Raw genomic sequence first — 19,039 nt, forward strand, 5'->3', positions numbered from 1 at the left:
TATATATATAGACTCCTGGTGTGGTGCTGTAGGATAAGCACTCTACTACAGTGTTGGTTTGAACTGCAAGGTCGACGGTTCAAATCCACCAGTCGCTCCTCAGAAACCCTATACAAGGTTGCTATGAGCCGGAACTGACTCGACAACACTAAACAATATATGGTGGTGGTGGTACTGTGCCATGGAGTCGGTTCCGACTCATTGCCCTGTATAGAGTTTCCGAGGCTGTAAATCTTTACAGGAACAGAAAGCCTCATCTTTCTACCGCAGAACGGTTTGTAGTTTCGAACTGCTGACCTTGAGGTTAGCCCGACTCGTAGCCACTATGCAACCAGAGCTCCTTAACTATATATATATATATATAATAGTCAAAATCTATTTGGTTCTGATCATATAGAACATTTATACTTCATTTAGCAAAGTCTTTTCTTTTTTGACTAGATATATTTATGTTCCTCTGAAATGGTAAATGATTCAAAAGAGAAAGTGAAATAAAAGTAGTATTTATTCATGGTGATCAATTAAATTATTTGCCTAACTTAAGAATACTAACTACTGTGCATAACTCAATTTGACGAGATGACAGCAAAGAGTCTGAGTCTACCTGTGGAATATGCTGCTTATTTTCAGTGCTTGAAGACACATTAAAAAATAATTGGTTTGGGGAAGACGCCATATCATTTTAAGTTAACCTGCATGCTGTAAATGTGTTGTGTGTTTAAATAAAAATGTAATTTTTTTCGAAAAAAAAAAGAAAATCTATTTGGGCAAAGTTAGTTCACTGGCTTCGAGCACTCTAAAAAGGCTTTGAGGTCTGATTGCCCACGACTGACTGCGCTTCACATTTCTCTCCTCCTATCTCGGTGGCCGCAGTTCAACATCTGTGCCAACAGCAGCCTCCACCGCTATGCCGAGATCTTCCCTCAGAACAACGGTACCGCGGATGTGGACATCTACCGAGGAGTGAGCACTGGGCACGGTGGCGGGGAAGAGTTAGAAGCCCCTAGGCTCCTCGGCCCACCCACCAGAGGCGGAGCCTGCTCTGGGATGGGGCGAGGTGGGGCACCGGGTCAGACCACCCTCCTCCCTCCAGGGCGTGATCCTGGGCTGCCTCTTTGGGCCCGCAGCCCTCTACATCTGGGCGGTGGGTCTGCTGGCTGCGGGGCAGAGCTCCACCATGACGGGCACCTACGCGGGACAGTTCGTGATGGAGGTGGGAACAAGGGCGGGCGGAGTCAAAGGACAAGTCTCACAGGGGGGCGTCAGCGCGAGCCTTCCTGGGCCCGAGGCTGCCATTATAAACTTGACAGATGAGAAACTGAGGTTCAGAGAAATAAGGGGACCAGCAAGAGCCTTTTTTGCAAAGCTGTTTTCTCTTCAACTGTCAGTCGTGGGGGAGAAGCCCCATTATCCCACTCCATCCATCCCCTTTCCACCAACTAGGAACAGAACTGTGTCCCCACTTCACAGGCAGAAAAACAGAGGGGTCCCCAGAGGCATGAGGAGCACCAGAAAGTTTCTCTTCTGGAATATCCAGAGCCACCCACCTACCCACCTACCTACACACACACACACACATCCCAAGACGTTCACTTATACCCAGGGCTTCCTGAGGTTGCGATGGTCCCGCTTTGCGCGTGTCCTCCTCACCCGCTCCTGCGCCATCCTGCCCACTGTGCTTGTGGCTGTCTTCCGGGACCTGAGGGACCTGTCAGTCCTCAACGACTTCCTTAACGTGCTGCAGAGCCTGCTGGTGAGCCCCGTTGTTCTTGAGCTACATAGGCATCTCAGCAATCCCCCACTGAGGCTTCCACGGCTCCTGTAATCCCCACAATCGTCCTGAGAGGGCAGAATCACCCTTGCGCCCATTTTACAGATGGGGAAATTGACAGACTACCTAAGTGACAGGGCTGAAATGTAAATTCAGGCCGCTTGTGCCAGAGCCCCCAAACCCTTTTATCTGCTTTGTTGGAGCCTCACAACTTTGGACTACACTGAGATGGGGAAACTGAGGTGAGGGTGGTTAAGGGGCTTGCTGAAGTGCTCCCCTTAGGGGGGGTGAGGAGGCTTGGAGTCCCACACTATAATCTGAGGACAGGCACCTGAGCCTGTCTTCTGTGCTCTCCTCAGCTCCCCTTTGCTGTACTCCCTATCCTCACATTCACCAGCATGCCCGCCCTCATGCACGAGTTTGCCAACGGCCGGTGAGTATTGGCTATGCCAAGTATTGGATGTGCATTACCACTTTTTCCAGTGCCTATTCTCTGGGAGCTCAGGTAGTGTAGTGGTTACGAATCAGGCTGCAGTTTGAAACTACCAGCTGCTCCACAGGAGAAAGATGAGGATTTCTGCTCCCGTAAAGGTTTACAGCCTCAGAAATCCTATTCAGGGTCGCTATGGGTCGGAACCGACTTGATGGCACTTAACAACAACAACATTCTCACTACCACACGTAAGATAAGAACTGGACTGCGAATCACAAGGTTGGTAGTTTGAGCCCACTAGCAGCTCCGCAGGAAAAATATGAGGCTTTCTGCTCCAGAAAAGATTTGAAAAGCCTCAGAAATCCTATACAGGGTCCATATGAGTCAGCATTGACTCGACAGCACTTAACAATAACAACAACAATGAGGTGGAGTCTTGGTGTGACGCTGTTAAACTAACACTGCAAGGTCGGTGGTTCAAACTCACCAGCCACTCCTTGGAAACCCTATGCAGGGGTGGGAAATGTCTAGCCCATGGGCCTTATATAAGCCCTCCAAATCATCTGGTCTGACCCTGCCAAGGCAACTACAGGAGGGAAGTGAAATTCAATAAATCTGAGAGCTTTTTCCATAACAACATAAATTTATATACAGTGATGTTATAAATATCCAAATGTCCCTTGGCAGAAATAGCCCCCCCCCCCCCCCCCCCCCCCCCCCCCCCCCCCCCCCCCCCCCCCCCCCCCCCCCCCCCCCCCCCCCCCCCCCCCCCCAGCACAAGGTCACTAAGAATCTGAACTACTGGACAGGCATTTAACCCCAAACACCACCACCGTTACAGTATTATTTATGTGGGGAGATTGAGGCTCTGAGAGATTGAAGGACTGTGTGTGTTTGTGTGTGCTGTTTGTAGAGGACCCCAGGGGTGGACGTGAGTTGGGGGTCTGCTCCAGGCTTCACAGGTCAGCAAATCAGGCTTTGAATATCTCTGAGGCTTTCTGCTCCAGTAAAGATTTACAGCCTTGGAAACCCAATGTACCAGTTGCTATGGGTCTGCGTTCCCCTCCTCAGAGCTCTGAACTGCCTAAGAGCACTGGCGGAGGAAGTGGTGGAGAGGTGGGTGGTCTAACTGCATTCAAACAGGATTGACTCCCTTCTATTCCCTAGCCTGAGCAAGATCATCACTTCATCCATCATGTTCCTGGTCTGTGCTATCAACCTGTATTTCGTGGTCACATACCTGCCGGATCTCCCCTACCCTGCCTACTTTGGTCTTGTAGCTCTGCTGGCAGTAGCGTACCTGGGACTTACCATCTACTTGGTATTGTGGGGCCAAAAGGACAATGCCTTGGGCATCGGGGAAGCTAGGAGAGGAGGCAACAGAAGGGACGTGGGAGCAACGAATGGGGGCTTCTCCAGATATCCCTGTCCCACTCATGGCCACCTCCTCCCCCAGGTCTGGACCTGTTGCATCGCCCATGGAGCTGTCTTCCTGGCTCACAGCTCCCACCAGCACTTCCTGTATGGGCTTCCTGAAGAGGAGCAGATGGGAAGGGTATCTGGATAAGCCCCCACTGGGGCAGACATCTGGCCTACTGGACAGGGTAGCAGGGGCATGGAGACAGCAAGATGGAAAGATGGAGTACAAAGTATTGGAGGCAGGCCCACCAGGGATCCATGACAACAGGACCTGAAGCTTCCTAGCCTGAACAAGTGATTAACTCCGGGTTTCACTGTCGTCATCTGTAAAATGGGAACAACAAACATTTTGCAATTCAGCATAATGTCTGGCATTGTTGTTGTTGTTTTTGTTGTTGTTTTTAAAGCATTCAAAAATATTTATTGTGCATCTCTAATGGTGACCCAGGAGCCCTGGTGTAGCGCTGTAGGATAAGAACTTCGAACCACAAGGTCGGAGATTCAAACCAGCAGCTGCTCAGAGACTCGGCACTTAACAAGAAGTGACTCCGACAAACCTACCCAGTAAGGGGCAGGACACAAGCTCCAAACTGGCACGTTAGAGAAAGAGTCTGGTGAATACTAAACAAATCTTAGTACAAAAAAGAGAAACAGAAGGCAGAGAGGGGGCTCCATCCCCTCCCTCTACTCAGTCGGCCTTGTTCCGCTCTCAGCTGGGTGGCCTCAGCCTTCTGTCCTGTCCGCAACTCATTTTCCAAGTAGCAAAGTGGAGGTTCGGTTCTCCTCTCAGCGAGCACCAGCTCATAAAGAACCCAAGAGTCCGTGCCTCCCAGGTCCAATTCATTTGCCGTTTCCCCAGGGGACCATACGGCCGGGACTCCCACGCGAAGCTGTTAACGCTCCCAGGGCGCTGACTCCCAGCTCCCCCTAGGGGCAGGGAAGGTCCCGAACGCGGGCACTCCCAGCTTCCGCCTCAACCTTCGGGAGGGGCGGATGCTGTGGTCTAAGTGCCCCGGGGTGCAGGAATCCGCCCCGGAAGAAAGGAAGGAGAAAGCAATGTGGGCGGGCTACCCACTCTTCCCCTAGGAGCCGCCAGACGCCCCTTCGCCCAGAGAAGGGGCTGCTCTTTACAGACACTCCCTGGGCCGTTTCTAGGCTCCCCTAGATTCCTCCTCCTGTCCCTCAAGACCTAGCCGCCCAGCTTCTGAGAGACAGTACTTGGAAGGGCCTCTGGTCCTTCCCGTGTGGAGCTCGGGGCAGACGCTGCCTAGAACTAACCCCTGAATTCTCGGGGACCCGGTGGGGCAGGCGGCGTGGCTTTTTTCAGGTTGGGGCGCTTGTTTATGAGAAGAATTTCCTCTTTCTTAAAAGGGCGACGGTGCTAGTGGGGCCCTCATGGAGGGAAGGGATGTGACTGGTCTGGCTCCCTCCGGGCAGCGGCGGTAAAGAGTACCAGAGCAGAAGCGTCGTTCTACTAGCTTGTTCCTGCAGAGGATGGGGCCCACGTGCGCAGACGAAAGGGATGGATGAGGGGGAAAGGGATAGTATAAAAAGGCATCTCCCAGACCTCTGGCCAGCTCCCTGGAAGGGTCCTGATGTACACCCTGCGCACCTCTCAGGTCCCTCCGCTAAGCAAGACGGAAGGAGAGAGAACAGCCTGAAGTAAAGGCGATTGGCAGCTCTCTAGTAGCTGGTTCCAATGCAGAGACAGATAAACAATGACAACAAAACTCTGTAAAGTGGGATGGGACAGAGTAGAAGGGTGCAAAGGGACAATGGCTCCTTGGTTGTTATCGAATCGGTTCCGACCCATAGAAACCCATAGGGTTTCCAAAGAATGGCTGGTGGGTTTGAACCGCCGACCTTTAGTTTCAAACTGACCTTACGGCCCAGCACATTATCCTGCAGCGCCACACCAGGACTCCAGCTCCTTGGTAGTTGCGGTTCAAACCGGCTTTGCAGTCCAGCGCATTAACCCACAGCGCAGATTTTGAAAATTATTTGGGAATTGGGGGTGGGGGGAGGAAATCAGGTAGTGGTCAAGTCTGTCTGGAATGGGATCTGGTGTGCAAAATGGTAGAAACAAGACACCTTGTGGGGAGTACTTAGATTATTGTGGATGGGGTTGGGGCAGGTAATAAGGAACCTAAAAAGGCATGCTAGTGCTACAGTTCTGTCGAATACGCACTAGACTACAAACTGCAGTGTTGACAGTTCTAACCCAGCAGCTGCTCCATGGGGGAAAAACATGAGGCTTTGTGCTCCCACTTTTTTTTTTTTTTTTTAATTTAAAGCATTAGAAAACCTATGTAGGGGAGTCGAAACCGACTCCACAGCAACTTGGCAACAAAGGTAGGTTGGTCCTAGACCTGTTAACCTAGGACTGGTGAGGGGCCCAGAAGGCTAGCTAAAGATCCAAGCGGTGGTTAATGCACTCAGGCCCTCCCAGGCCACCAGACTCAGATCTAACTTAGAAGTTGCTCAGTTTCCCTTCCAGATGCTCCCAGTAGCCTTCCAGATTGGGGATGGCCCTGGTACTGATGCCAGTCTTTCTGCAGAGTTCCCTGCTTCTCCCTTGGGAATGGGTTCTTACCTACCCTATTTGGCAGATGGGGAAGTTAAGGTGCTGAATGGAAAAGACATTTGTCCACGGTAGCCAGATAGATTCAGGCACCCTAGTTTTCCTCCTCCTGGGGATGCAAATATGAAACAGATTAAAATAATTGTGTAGATAAAGGGACACTTAATTGCTTAGTTGTAAAGTGACACTTAAGAGTCCTGGTGTGGTTCTGTAGAATAAAAATTCAACCCCCTCGCAAACCCTATACAAGGTCCTATGAGTCAGAACTGACTCGATGGCACTTAATACGTTGCTGGGAAAGAGGGGATAGGAACTGAATATGGACCCCCGGCTCAGTGTGGAAACCCAAAGCACTGCTCCTCCCCACCCTGCAGACCACTTCCACCAGCTCCTCTCTCCCCACAAAATCCTTCAGAACCTGTGCTGCAGGGAAGCTTCTGATTCAACTCTGGAACTACCCCCACCCAGGCCTTAGGAAGGTATCAAAGTCAAGACTGAAGTTGCTCCACCGCTCGGCCTTGATCTGCATTTCCAAAGACTTGAAGGTGACAATAGGCATGTGTTGGGGGCGGGAGGTGAGGAATCCTATGAGGTCGGGGTGGGCCAATTTGGGGAACTGGGAGGGGGACAGCGGCCCGACCCTGCTCAGTACTCCATTCTTGTCAGCTCCTCTGATCCTCACAGGATACAAGGGCCAGTTTCCCGCTCACAGCTGGAGATTGGGACGCCTACAAGAGGGAAGCGAGCTCAGGCCAGGGGCTCATTCGGCCGGTAGACTCAACTTTCGGAGTTAGTGTGGCCCGGGCGTCCACAGACAAAGCGGCGCTCTGCCCCAGGGCCAGCCAGAAGAGAGGGAGCTCAGCCCTACGGCTAGAGTCGCGCCTCTGTCCCTCGTTGGTGGGCCTAGGCCAGCCACTTCTCTGAGCTCAGTTTCCTTGTCTGTTAGACGGGCGAAACCTCTGTCAGGCGAAGGGCTCGCTGCACGCTAACAAGTGGTCAGTCGAGTGAAGCGCAACGAAGGCGCCAAGCGGGTGCAGTAATGCAGGAGGGGACCCGCGTGGGAGTCCCAGCCCTACACCCCTCCGGGTCCGCCGACCTGGCAGACGTGCGCCGCGCTCCCTCCGGGCGTAGATGGGACTGGACGTGTCGGTTTTGTGGGTAGGCAGGAAAGAAAGGAAGTGCTGGGGCGTGTTTCTCAAAGCTGAGTTTCAGGGTTATTTTTTGAATTGTTAAGAGCCGCCAGTTGTTTCCGACTCAGCGACCTTGGATATTAGGTTTCCGAGGAGCGGCTGAATCGCCGACCTTGCGGTTAGCAGTCCAGTGTTTATCCTACAGCGCCACACTAGGACCCCGTTTTCAAAATAACAAATACAGGATAGTAATGATGAAAGGAAAGGAACACCCCCCTCCCCCCACCGCACATGGCGCGGAGGAGTTACCGCTTGGAACACCAAGCCCCTTCAGGTCGGGGTAGCCCCCCCAACATACCAGGCTGGGCCCTGGTATTTCAAATCCGTAGTGGAGCCGTTGGCGCTTGAGGTTCCACCAAGGCCGGGCATGTGGCCAGCAATGATGAACTCTCCTACTGTGTGCAGGGTCCGTAGGAACACAAGCGAGTCCCAGGAGTCACAGTGCTCCCTCCAACCCTCATAATCGCAGAGAGCCAGCGAGTGAGGGCTCGGGAGGTGTGGGGAGAGCGGGACCTGGGAAGACCTCTTGGACTAAGTGGCATTTCATCGAGGTCGATGGCGAAGGGAACAGTGCCCAAGAGGACCCAGAGGCAGCAAAGCGCTCGGCTTCTGCTCGCAAGAACGCGAGGTGATCCGCGTGAACACAAGGGTAGGGTGTGCGGGGGTCCAGAAGAAGTTCAGCAGAGGACGACCTGGGGCAGACTTGAATGACCTCGCCAGACTTGAATCACCTCGCCCCCGAGATTACAGTGGGGGTGAGGATCAGTCTAGTTAAATTAAAAAAAAAAAAAAGTCCCATTTGGAGTTAGCAAAAAGCTTCCTCGCGCTCACGCTTTCCTTTCTACCACCTGACTAAAAAAGATGACCCATCTTACAGATGAGTTCGCACCATCCCCATTTCCCAGGATGAGAAAACTGAGAAGCTGCCGGTCTCCGACCCTCGGAATGCGCAGAGGTGGGGCCACAACATCCTCACCGGGCGTGGGCGATGAGGGCGGGGCGGACCCTGGTCCTGGCTGCTCAGCGGCCTGGAACAGTGGGCCGGCCCCGGCCTTGCCACGCAGCCGCAGAAGCTAGGCCCCCTCCCCCCGTTAGCGGGCGGGCAGCAGGAAAGGAGGCGACGCCCCCTGGAGCGCGGCAAGAACCCAGTCGGGTCCGCCCCACCGCTCGCCTAGCTGCGCCGGCCCCAGAAGTGATGAAAGCGGCGGCTGAGTCCAGGTCACGACGAAGCCGTTGCCCTTTTAAGGGGGAGCCTTGAAACGGCGCCCGGGTTCCATGTTTGCATCCGCCTCGCGGGGAGGAAACTCCATGTTGTAACAAAGTTTCCTCCGCGCCCCCTCCCTCCCCCTCCCCCCTTGAGCCTAGCTCCCCTCCCCTCTGAAGCTCGCGGGGATCCCTCCCTCCCACCCCTCCCCTCCCCCCCGCGCCCCGATTCCGGCCCGAGCCGGGGGGGAGGCCGGGCGCCCGGGCCAGAGTCCGGCCGGAGCGGAGCGCGCCCGGCCCCATGGACAGCTCGGCCGTCATTACTCAGATCAGCAAGGAGGAGGCACGGGGCCCGCTGCGGGGCAAAGGTACAGGGGGTCTTGGACGGGGTCTGGAGCCGGGCACCACCGGAGGGAGGAGGGGGCTGGGATCCTCCACGGGCTGCCACCGGCGCCCCCTTTGGTCCAACCGGATCCCTACGGGAACTCCCAGCCCGAGAAGGAGCGAGGAGAGAGTAAGAATTTGCGGAGGCTCAGAGACGTGGGGCGGGGCCTCCGCTCCCTTTGGTTGTTTGCGTTTTCCAGGGGTGGAGAAACTGAGGCAGGGTAGTGAGAAAGGACTCTTTCGGGATTTCTCTGGCAGGCTGTGCACGGTGCCTGGGTGTCCAGCCCTCCCTCCCCCACCCCCACCCCCTGTTGGCGCCATTGGGGCTGGGAGGTGGGGGGGTTGAAGAGCGCGCCTTCAGGCCACCCTCTGAGACTCCGCCCCCACTGGGCCCTGGTCGCTTCGGGGAAGGGGGCTCGGAGGTGACAGTGGGGTCCAGAGGGTTGGAAGGATCTCCCGCCAATACACAGTGGGGCTCCACACAAACTTCCGTGTCGTACGGGGCGGGGGAGATCCCTGAACCTCTCGAGCACCAGTGCTAACCTTGGGCTCCTAATGAGGGGTCGAGCACTGGACCGGGCACACTGTGTCCCAGCTGCAGACCCTTGGGTGCAGGGCCTGTGCACACATGTACGGACCCAGGCAGCTGCTCTGCATAGCCTAGGCCCTGGGGTATGGCTGGCCTGGCTTGGGGCTCTGCCTGTCCCTGGCTTGGTGTTGACTTTAGCAGTTTGAAAGTCTGTACCCCACCCCTACCCAGTCTGCCCACCTTCTGCCTGGACCTTGCCCTGCTCAGTGGCAGTCCCCTCCCCTGACCCGCCCCCCAGGGGGTTGTAGAGAGTAGGTCTGTCAATCATTCACTCCAGGTCAGAGATCCTAGTGGGGTGGACAAGGCAGGGTCTACAGATGGCCCCCACATACTTTCTGGCCCATAGCTGCTTAACTGCTTCATGGAAGCCCCCACCACCTACCTTTGGACCTAGCCTTAGAGGGGACTTTGGATTCATGGGGTCAGTAGTGAAGAAGATGAGAGGAAGGTGGGAATGAGTGACAATTCCCCTACTCTCCACTCCAGCCCTCCTTGGCAGGAGACCTGTTGAGCATGGTTGGCTCAGGTAGGTGGGGCTAGGTGACAGAAGGCATGCCCTATAGGTTGAATCTTTAAGTAGCATTTTATTTGCGACTGAGAAAAAAAACAGCAAACACCCCCACCCCACCTCAACCCCCACCCCTGCCAGCTCACGCCATACATAGTACAGGTGTGTTTGTGCCAATCTAAGTATGGGGGTCTGTAGGGTGGCCTGGAACAAATAATGGTTGGGACCCTGGCTTGGGCAGTTTAGGGAGGTCCCAGCACCTTGATGAAGCAGCGTGACCAGGTTCATTCCAGCCTTTTCAGGCTAGTGTGCACACCCCCACCTTGGGCCTCCCTGCTTCAGGTGACCACAAGTCAACGGCTTCCCAGAAGCCCCGTAGTAGGGGGATCCTCCACTCACTCTTCTGCTGTGTGTGCCGTGATGATGCCGAGGCTCTGCCCACCCACAGCGGGGCACCCCTGCTTGTGGAGGAGAATGGCGCTGTCCCCAAGGTATGTGGGATTAGGACTCCTGGTCATGTATTTCAGTGTCTGCCCAAAGGCCCTGTGAGATACAGAGAAGGAGGGTGGGAGTCTCCCCACCAGGTCCAAGACTGGTTGTCCACCTCAAGACTGCTACCCAGTGAAGGCACCTTAACTAGGGGACACCTGAATCCTTTCCGTTTAGGAATCTTCCCTTTACCTTGGTCTTACAGGTGGGGAAGTGAGGCCCACGTTCCATAGTTGGCAGAAGTAACGCTGGGGAGGAGGTGATCTCTCCCCACTGCCCCTGTGACTCCTCAGGAAGAGGGATGGTGGGGGGAAAAACAATGAAGAAATGATTGGGGTTTTCAAGGGGTACCTCAGCCAGCCCTGTGCCTCTCCATAGCACACCCCTGTCCAGTACCTGCTCCCCGAGGCCAAGGCCCAGGACTCAGACAAGATCTGCGTGGTCATTGACCTGGACGAAACCCTGGTGCACAGCTCCTTCAAGGTGGGCCCTGCCCAGCAGCCTTCTGCCCAGGGTCTTAGTCTTGACCTGGGAGGGGGCCTAGGCTGGACTATGACCCCTTAGGCTCCAGGCCCAGTTGCAGCCTCTCTTTTCTTCCACAGCCAGTGAACAATGCAGACTTCATCATCCCTGTGGAAATTGATGGGGTGATTCACCAGGTGAGGGGCAGCAGAGGAGTCAAATGGGCTAGGCACCGTCTTCTAGACTTCAGGCTCCTCCTACCTATCCTGAGAGCCCTGGGATGGGGCTTTCTTTGATAGCTCTCTGAAAGTCAGAGGACCAGAGAGAGTGTGAGACTTGTTCAAGGCCACACAGTTCCTCAGGAACTTGCTGGACTCCTGGACCTGCAATGTGGGGGTTCCTCTTCCTGACCCCCTCACCATGCCCCCTTGCCTCACCCTGCCCGGGACCCAGTTCAAGTAATTCAGGATAGGTTGTGTGTTTGTCCAGCCTGTTCTCCATTACTTGGCTTGGGGGCCGGTGCCCTGCAGCCCTATGGTGAGGGGGCCACCCTCATTTAGCTAAGGGACTCAGAATTAGTGATTTCCCTGAGGAGGGGCTGGAACCAGCCAAGAGCCAGAAGTTCATTTTGATCTTTTGGGAGGGTGGATGATATCCCCAGAGACAATTGGAATGACCGGCTAAGTTGCGTCTGTAGGCTCTAGGATCAGTCTCCTCCTATGTCCCTCCATCTCCTCCTACCCACTCCCCTCCTAATCCTCAGCCAGCCCCCTGTGGCTTCCCTGCAGTCCCCTCACTGGCCCACCCCTTAGGTCTACGTGTTAAAGCGGCCCCATGTTGACGAGTTCCTGCAACGAATGGGTGAGCTCTTTGAATGCGTGCTGTTCACTGCCAGCCTCGCCAAGGTGAGTGCCCACCCTCCCAAAGAATCCTTCCACCCACCCCCAGTGTACCCTGGTGACCACAGGATGACCCACCTCCTTTTGCCCCTAGTATGCAGACCCAGTAGCTGATCTGCTAGATAAGTGGGGGGCCTTCCGGGCCCGGCTATTTCGTGAGTCATGCGTCTTCCACCGGGGAAACTATGTGAAGGACCTGAGCCGGCTGGGCCGAGACCTGCGGCGGGTGCTTATCCTCGACAACTCGCCCGCTTCATATGTCTTCCACCCGGACAATGCTGTGAGTGCCACTGGACACACTGAGACCCAAGAAAAGGGCCAAACTGGGCAGCATCCAGGCCCTGGGCCCTTCTCCCAGGCCTCAGCTTCCTGCCTCTGTTTACACCCTCCAAGAGGTACTTCATGTGTAGAAGTTTCCCACCTAGGGCTTGAGCCCATACTAGGCACGGGAACAGTTTCAATCTTCCATACTGTCAACTGTGGCTTCTCTTATCTTTTCAGTTTGTTTTTCCATGACCTTTTGGAAGCCCCCGTATAGAACAGAAAACATTGGGGTGATTTGTACACAACCAGGGGAAGCATTGTTTAAGAAACTTGCTTCACTCTGAATGTGCTGTCAAAAAGTTTGAAAACCATGGGTGAGGGGAGCCAGCCTTCTGGGGTGGGGCTGCCAGCACCCAAGTAGGTGCTGAGGACTGGCTTGGACGTTCTGTGCCCCAGGCCACAGGTACCCCCCTCACTGCTCCATCTTCATCTGCCCAGGTACCAGTGGCCTCGTGGTTTGACAATATGAGTGACACGGAGCTTCACGACCTCCTCCCCTTCTTCGAGCAACTCAGCCGCGTGGACGATGTATACTCGGTGCTCAGGCAGCCTCGGCCTGGGAGCTAGTGAGGCTGGAGGGGGCTAGGATGAGCCCCGACCACTGCCCACACCTCCTCACGCTCGGACTTGGCGGTGCCCACTGCTCCTTAAGCAAACCCATGAGTTGCCCCACTCAGTGCTAGGGGGAGGCACTGAGCAAGTGCCTCCCCCAGCAGCCTGGCCCAGCTACAGAGAGGGCAGCAGGTGGCACTAAGGGTGATGAGCCCTGGGGTCCCCGTGTCAGTGCCTTAAACCCCACTGTGCCTTCTTGGGAGGCCTGCTGGGGCCCTGTGAGCCGCTCCCTCTCTCCCTCTCTCCCTCTCTTCTCCCTCTCTCCCTCTCTCCCTCTCTCCCTCTCTGTGTTTCTCTCCTCCATGTGCTGCCAAATTGGGCCCCTGGGCCCCTTCCAGTTGTGCTTTGTTGGGGGGCATGTTTCCTGCTGCCCATGCCTTGGACCACAACCTGGGAACAGTGGACACAAGTGCCTTGCATAGAGCCCCTCTGCTCTACCCAGCTTTTTCAGGGGCACCATCCTGGGCAGCTCCTCTTTCCTAGAGCCTCCTGTATGTAGCACACTGCAATCCAGGTTCCCATGGCCTCCCTGAAGACTGATAATATTCCATCAATCTTTGCCAGGGAGGGGAGATGATCTGTTACCACCTATGAAGGTAGCAAGATCTAGCCTTAAGACCTCAGAGTCCAGCTTCTCCAGGGTTGAGGGCTGCTCCCATCACCCAAACCTGGCCCTTCACATATGCCTTAACCACCTGTGACCTGCGACTTGTCTCCCCTAGCTATGAGTGGGGTCTAGCCAGGACCCCAGTGTGGTGTCATATAAATATGTATATGTGTATATAGATTTTGAGGGGAGGGGAGATGGAGGGGTTGGGGCAGAGACGCCCCTCCCTCATCCCTTTCCTGGACCCATAAATTGTGGGCGAGGGAGGAAAAGGATTTTTACAATTTTTAAATTGCTATTTTTCTGACTGAAACAAGCTGGGCCCAAGGGCCCCATTCTGTCCTCTGTCTTTCACACCCCATTTGCTCTGTTCCTTCATTGAAGAATCATTTATTGAGCACCTGTGCTACACTGTACTGAGCTCACCATCAGAGTGGAGGGAGGTCTCTGTACCATCGAATGGGTGCCTCCCCCACCCATTCTACACTTCATCAGTGCCTTTGGGGGATCTGCAGGGGATAGAGCCCTTCTTGTAGGGCTTGGGGGTATCCAAGAAGTCTGGCCAAGTTGCCCCCCTCCGGCATGCCAAACCCCTACCCCCACCCTCTCATCCCCCTGGCCTGCTCACCCCCGCTGGCTGGGGGCTATCCCAGGACACCCTGACTTCTGGCCTTGGTATCTGGAATCCTTCCTCCTGCATACTGTGTTTGGAGGTCTCAGCCTTGGGCTCTCCCAGGGCCTTAACGGTTAAGGGGACTCATACCAGTGCCAAGAGGAGTGGCAAGTGGAGAGGTCCTTGTTTCCCCACCATGGAGAGTTGGGGTAGGGGGAGGATGGTTGGCTGAGGTGGGTGATCTGTCCATTTAAGTGCCTTCTCTGACAAAGCCCCAGTTTGAGAACTAAAGAGAGCCAGACCCCCCTAATCCTGTCTCTGTGATTATTGGGGGGCAGGGTTGAGTGGGGCTGAATCTGTGAATATCTCACTGAAGTGGGTGTTAGTGGAACAGAGATGGTCTGCCTCTTTGGGGCTTCAAGAGTGACCCAAGTAGGGTCAGAAGCAGAGTTTTTACTTGCTGAACCTCAGTTACCTGGTCTGCAAAATGGAGGCATCCCCCCTGGAGGTTGAGAACGCCTCTATTGAAACCCACCCAGTAGCTCCGTGGGAAAAAGACTTGATAATATGTTTCCATCAAAATTGGTAAGTGCTGTGGAGTCACTGGTGAGTTTGAACTGCTGACTTTGTAGTTAGCAGTCTAATGTTTACTCTACAGTATCGCACCATATGGAAGCCGTTCTACTCTGTCTTTGGGATCGCTGCTTAAATGCCGGAACACAATAACTAAACCGAGGACGCCTGTGTCTGGAGGCCCCAGGGACTCTGTTTAGGGACGAGGAGGGGGTGTGGTGTCTGCCTTCGGGCGGACGGGGAGGGGCTGGGGAGGCCCCGCGAGGGCGAGGTGGGGAGCGTGGGAGAGTTGGGGAAGCCGAGCGCTCCCAATAGAAGAACTTTTGAACTGAGCTGACGTGGGCTGGCCGGAGAGGTAGAGCGCGAAGCGAGCTCGGGGCCAAAGGGTCGCAGGAGCCATGGGACGGCAGGCTTAGGCCTCACGCTGGTGAGGGCCCTAAACGGGGAGGGGAACTAGGTCTCGGGTAACCCCCCCATCTTCACCCTTCCCCCTCGGCCCCAACTCCGGTCTCTCAGGCCCATTGGCCTCACCCTGGCTCGAGCGTCCGCCCCACTTCCTGCCCCCTCCCCTGCGGTCCTGGCAACACTTCCTTTGCAAAACCAGGCAGCCCCCGGGCCCTAGCAGGAAGTGCGCGCCTGCCCGCCCTTCCTAGACCCGCCGCTCCGGGGCCCTCCTCGCCTGCTTCCCACGGTGGCCACTAGAGGTCTCTCTGGGCTCGCGGACGTCCGCTTCGTAGAGCCTGGCCCTTCCCAGCCTGTCCCCTTGCCCTGGGTACACACGCGTGACTCCAACCCTACCCGAGGACCTGGAAAAGAGTGACCACATCAATCTCTTCCCTCCTACCTCCCCGGGTTAGGGAGTTTCTGGAGCTCCCACCATCACCAGCCGACACTCAGAGGACAAGGACAAGTTTTATCCAACAGTTGGTCCCTGGACCTATCCTACCTCCCCTACTGTTCCCACCTCTCGTTACTTTACCTTGGGACTCCAGGCTCACTGGGGCTGGGGGGAGGGAGATGCCCATTTGTCCCCCAAGGTTGCCCAGAGGAGGATCTGCACTGTGATGTCCTCCCTCCTCCCACAACATAAATTTCCCAGGTAGAATAGAGCCAGAAACACACCTGGAAAAAGAAGCCCACAGGATCCTCAAGTCGGCATAGGGTCAGCTCCAGTTTGGCCTGGGCTGAGCAGGACTGAGTCTGTCAGGGCAAATGGCCAGCCTTCCCTGGGCCATGACCTCTTTCCCATCCTGCTATTTCCTGCTTTCCATGCAAACCCAGGCACCCCCAAGATTTGCATCCCAGAGGCCAAGAAATGCAGGGAGGCATCATAGCTCCCAGCTTTGAGTGAGACCGCAGTCAACCCTTCACCGCCACCAACTACACACCTTCATCCACAGTTTATATCAACCACATGTGTCAGCCAGGCCTGGTGCCAGGACCTGGCAATGACTTACCATGGTGTTCACTCTTGAGGACCTCACGCCCTAGTGTGGGAGAAAGAAACTCAACAGGGGATCCTAACACAGAAATTCAGTAAATGAAAGGCAGACTTGGATAACAGAAGGATACCTAACTCAGAGTGGGATGCAGCCTGAAGGGGCCAGTAACATTTTCTGGGAGGAGAGGCTCAGAAGAAGTTAGAAAGGCAAAGGAGAATCAGGTGAAGGTGACCTGAACAAGTAGTGTCAGCAAAGTCTCAAAGGTAGCCACAGAGAGTGTTGGGAGATGACAGGAATTTTGGAATAGCACATAAGAGTGAGAAGTTGTTAAGTACCATCAAGTCGGTTCCTAACCATAGTGACCCTGTAAAGCGTTTCCCAGGAGCATCTGGTGAACTTGAACCGCCAACCTTGCAGTCTGGCACATTAACCTACAGCGCCACACCAGGACTCCAAGGTGAGAAGTTGTTATGTGCCATGGAGTCGGTTCTGACTCATAGCGACCCTGTACAGGGTTTCCGAGGCTGTAAATCTTTACGGGAGCAGAAAGCCTCATCTTTCTCCTACAGAACAGCTGGTGGTTTTGAACTGCTGACCTTGCGGCTCTCAGCCCGATTCATAACCACTACACTGCCAGAGCACCGTAAGGTGAGAAGAGAGTGGGAAATGAGGCTGCACAAGCAGGAGGAGCCAGACCTCAGTGTCACTTTGGCCTGTTTGTTTCTATGATGCTGTATGCTATTCCACCGATATTTCAAATACCACCAGTGGCACCCATGGTCGAGAACTTTCAGTAGTCTCCAGACCACACTAGTAAGAAGGGTCTGGTGATCTACTTCCAAGTCAGTCCATGAAAACCGTACTGATCAGTTGTCAAGTGCCATGAAGTTGGTTCTAATTTAGAGCAGCCCTATATAGGATTTCCGAGGAGTAGCTGGTGGGTTTGAACTGCCAACCTGTGGTTAGCAGGCCAGCGCTTATCCTCCAGTGCAACTTAATTAGTAATTTATGTCTGACTTGAACATTGTGCTTTCAAAGAGTTGCCTGTTGTTAGGTGTACAACAACTGAAGGACCTTCCTTGCCTGATCAACAGAATGGCATTGCAACTACTCCAAATGACCCTGAGTGGGCCAGCTTGAGCTTCCGATCTCCTGATCTCTCGGGAAGCTTGGGTCTTTGTTACACCTGGAGCCCCTCCTCCCCTGAAATTCGAGGTTTCAGGAAAATCTCCATACCCCTGCCCATTGTAAACTCGCCAGAACTATAACCAGACCACATGGACTATAAATACTCCAGTCTGTAAGGGAACAGCCGGGCTCTTGGTCTCCTTTGGGGATGTAAGAGTACCCCCTCCCAGGCTTACTCTCAATAAACCTGCCTGCTGTTGAAGCCAAGACTCTTCTCCTTTTTCTCTTTCTTTTCCTTACAACAAGAAAGCAGCCAGGTCCCGCACCATCCTCACAATTACTGTGACCCGTGAACCTATTTTGCTGCCACTGTGACAGTCTACCTTGTGTGGGGGGCTGTCTTCCTTGTCCCCATTTTACCAAGTATGATGTCCTTGTCCAGGGACTAATCCCTCCTGATAACATGTCCGAATTTTGAGAGACCAAGTCTCGCCATCCTGGTTTCTAAGGAACATTCTAGGTGGGATCAAAATGACAACATCCCAAAAGGTTAGGTGAGAAGCTTAGGGGGCAAGGACTTCATGATAGGTGATAGAATAATTTGGGAAGGGCTAGTGAGAATTGTTACACAACCTGAAAAATTAAACAAAGTCAACTGAATTGCACATGTAGAATTTGTTGCAATAGTGTATCCTTTGCTGTATGTATTTTCACACACACAAAATACAGTGAAATTCAAAAGCTTATGGATCACAATTGATTGTTTAGCTCACTTACTTTAGGCATGTTACTATAAGGGATCCATCGCCAAAGGAGGCCATCATGTCTGGTAAAGTCGGGGGCCATGGAGGGCAAGGAATATACTCAGTGTGATGGATGGTCCAGTAACCACACGTGCCTGCAAGTGTGAGGCTGACAATGGACGGGGAAATGTTTCACTCAGTTACATACAAGGTTGTCCAAGAGTTGGAGGCGATCAGCAGCAGCTGTCTAACCATATATCTATAGTCAGACCAAGGGGCCTGCCTGTTTATTTCAGAGAGTAGGCTCCATTGAGGGATGCTGAGCAAGAAAGCACACGCTGAAACCTGGCAGCTACACATTGGAAGTAGAAATGACAACCCATCGAAAGGCCCAAGGTCCTAAAGATGAAGGATGAAGGTCTGCAGAGACAGAGTGAAAAGCATTAAAGGAAGAAGGGATGGATGTGAGATAGGAAATAACACTGGCAGGAACCAATGGCTGGTTGGCTCTGCGGAGGGTAGGGATGAAGGAAAGGGAGGAAGAGAGCGTGCCTTCAGGCTTTGGAGATGTCATCGGTGAAAATGTTTCTAACTGATGGTCACTAGTTGCATGTTACACACAGAGAGAGCAGAATCTAGGGAGACAACACTGCTGGCTGGAGTGAAAGCTAGTACAATCACTTTGGAGAGAGAGTGCTTTGAAGTTTCTATCAAAAAGCATTCTAAATGCAGTCTTTAAACTAGTACTTCCACTTTTAAGACTTTACCCTATAGATAAAATTCCACCACTGGTCTGCCAGTTTATTGTACTGTGGTGGCTTACATGTTGCTGTGATGTTGGGAGCTATTCCACTGATATTTAAAATACCAGCAGGATCACTCATGATGGCCAGCTTTCAGCTGAGCTTCCAGACTAAGACAGACTAGGAAGAAGGAAAGACAGAACATTTCTGAGTGGTTAGCTAATTAAAACCTTATGAATAGCAGCATAACATTGTTAGATATAATGCCAGAAAATAAAAACATTATGAATAACAATAGAACTCTGTAAGATACGGTGCTGAAAGAT

At 53.8% G+C, this 19,039-nt stretch overlaps 2 protein-coding genes across 3 annotated transcripts in view; both read left to right on the forward strand.

The window, feature by feature from the left end:
• The window catches only part of SLC11A1 (solute carrier family 11 (proton-coupled divalent metal ion transporter), member 1), a 10,426-nt gene extending 6,641 nt beyond the window's left edge, over positions 1 to 3,785 (forward strand). Inside the window, exons 9-14 of one of the 2 annotated variants that reach the window (XM_006867808.1) lie at positions 874 to 963; positions 1,094 to 1,213; positions 1,604 to 1,753; positions 2,131 to 2,204; positions 3,372 to 3,525; positions 3,661 to 3,771. In XM_006867808.1, coding sequence (XP_006867870.1) covers positions 874 to 963; positions 1,094 to 1,213; positions 1,604 to 1,753; positions 2,131 to 2,204; positions 3,372 to 3,525; positions 3,661 to 3,771 — 699 coding nt within the window. Of the gene's footprint in view, positions 1 to 873; positions 964 to 1,093; positions 1,214 to 1,603; positions 1,754 to 2,130; positions 2,205 to 3,371; positions 3,526 to 3,660 lie in introns of both variants that reach the window. The other variant, XM_006867807.1, reaches the window with a different exon arrangement.
• A 4,777-nt stretch (positions 3,786 to 8,562) lies between these two features.
• CTDSP1 (CTD (carboxy-terminal domain, RNA polymerase II, polypeptide A) small phosphatase 1) lies at positions 8,563 to 12,819 on the forward strand. The gene is made up of 7 exons (XM_006867809.1): positions 8,563 to 8,965; positions 10,421 to 10,569; positions 10,946 to 11,050; positions 11,170 to 11,226; positions 11,842 to 11,934; positions 12,023 to 12,208; positions 12,691 to 12,819. The coding sequence occupies exons 1-7, from the start codon at positions 8,899 to 8,901 to the stop codon at positions 12,817 to 12,819; spliced, it is 786 nt and encodes a 261-aa protein (XP_006867871.1). The 5' UTR covers positions 8,563 to 8,898.
• Positions 12,820 to 19,039: the final 6,220 nt, after the last annotated feature.

The sequence above is a fragment of the Chrysochloris asiatica genome, unplaced genomic scaffold (assembly GCF_000296735.1).
Source record: "Chrysochloris asiatica unplaced genomic scaffold, ChrAsi1.0 scaffold00110, whole genome shotgun sequence".
In the NCBI taxonomy this organism is placed as follows: Eukaryota; Metazoa; Chordata; class Mammalia; order Afrosoricida; family Chrysochloridae; genus Chrysochloris; species Chrysochloris asiatica.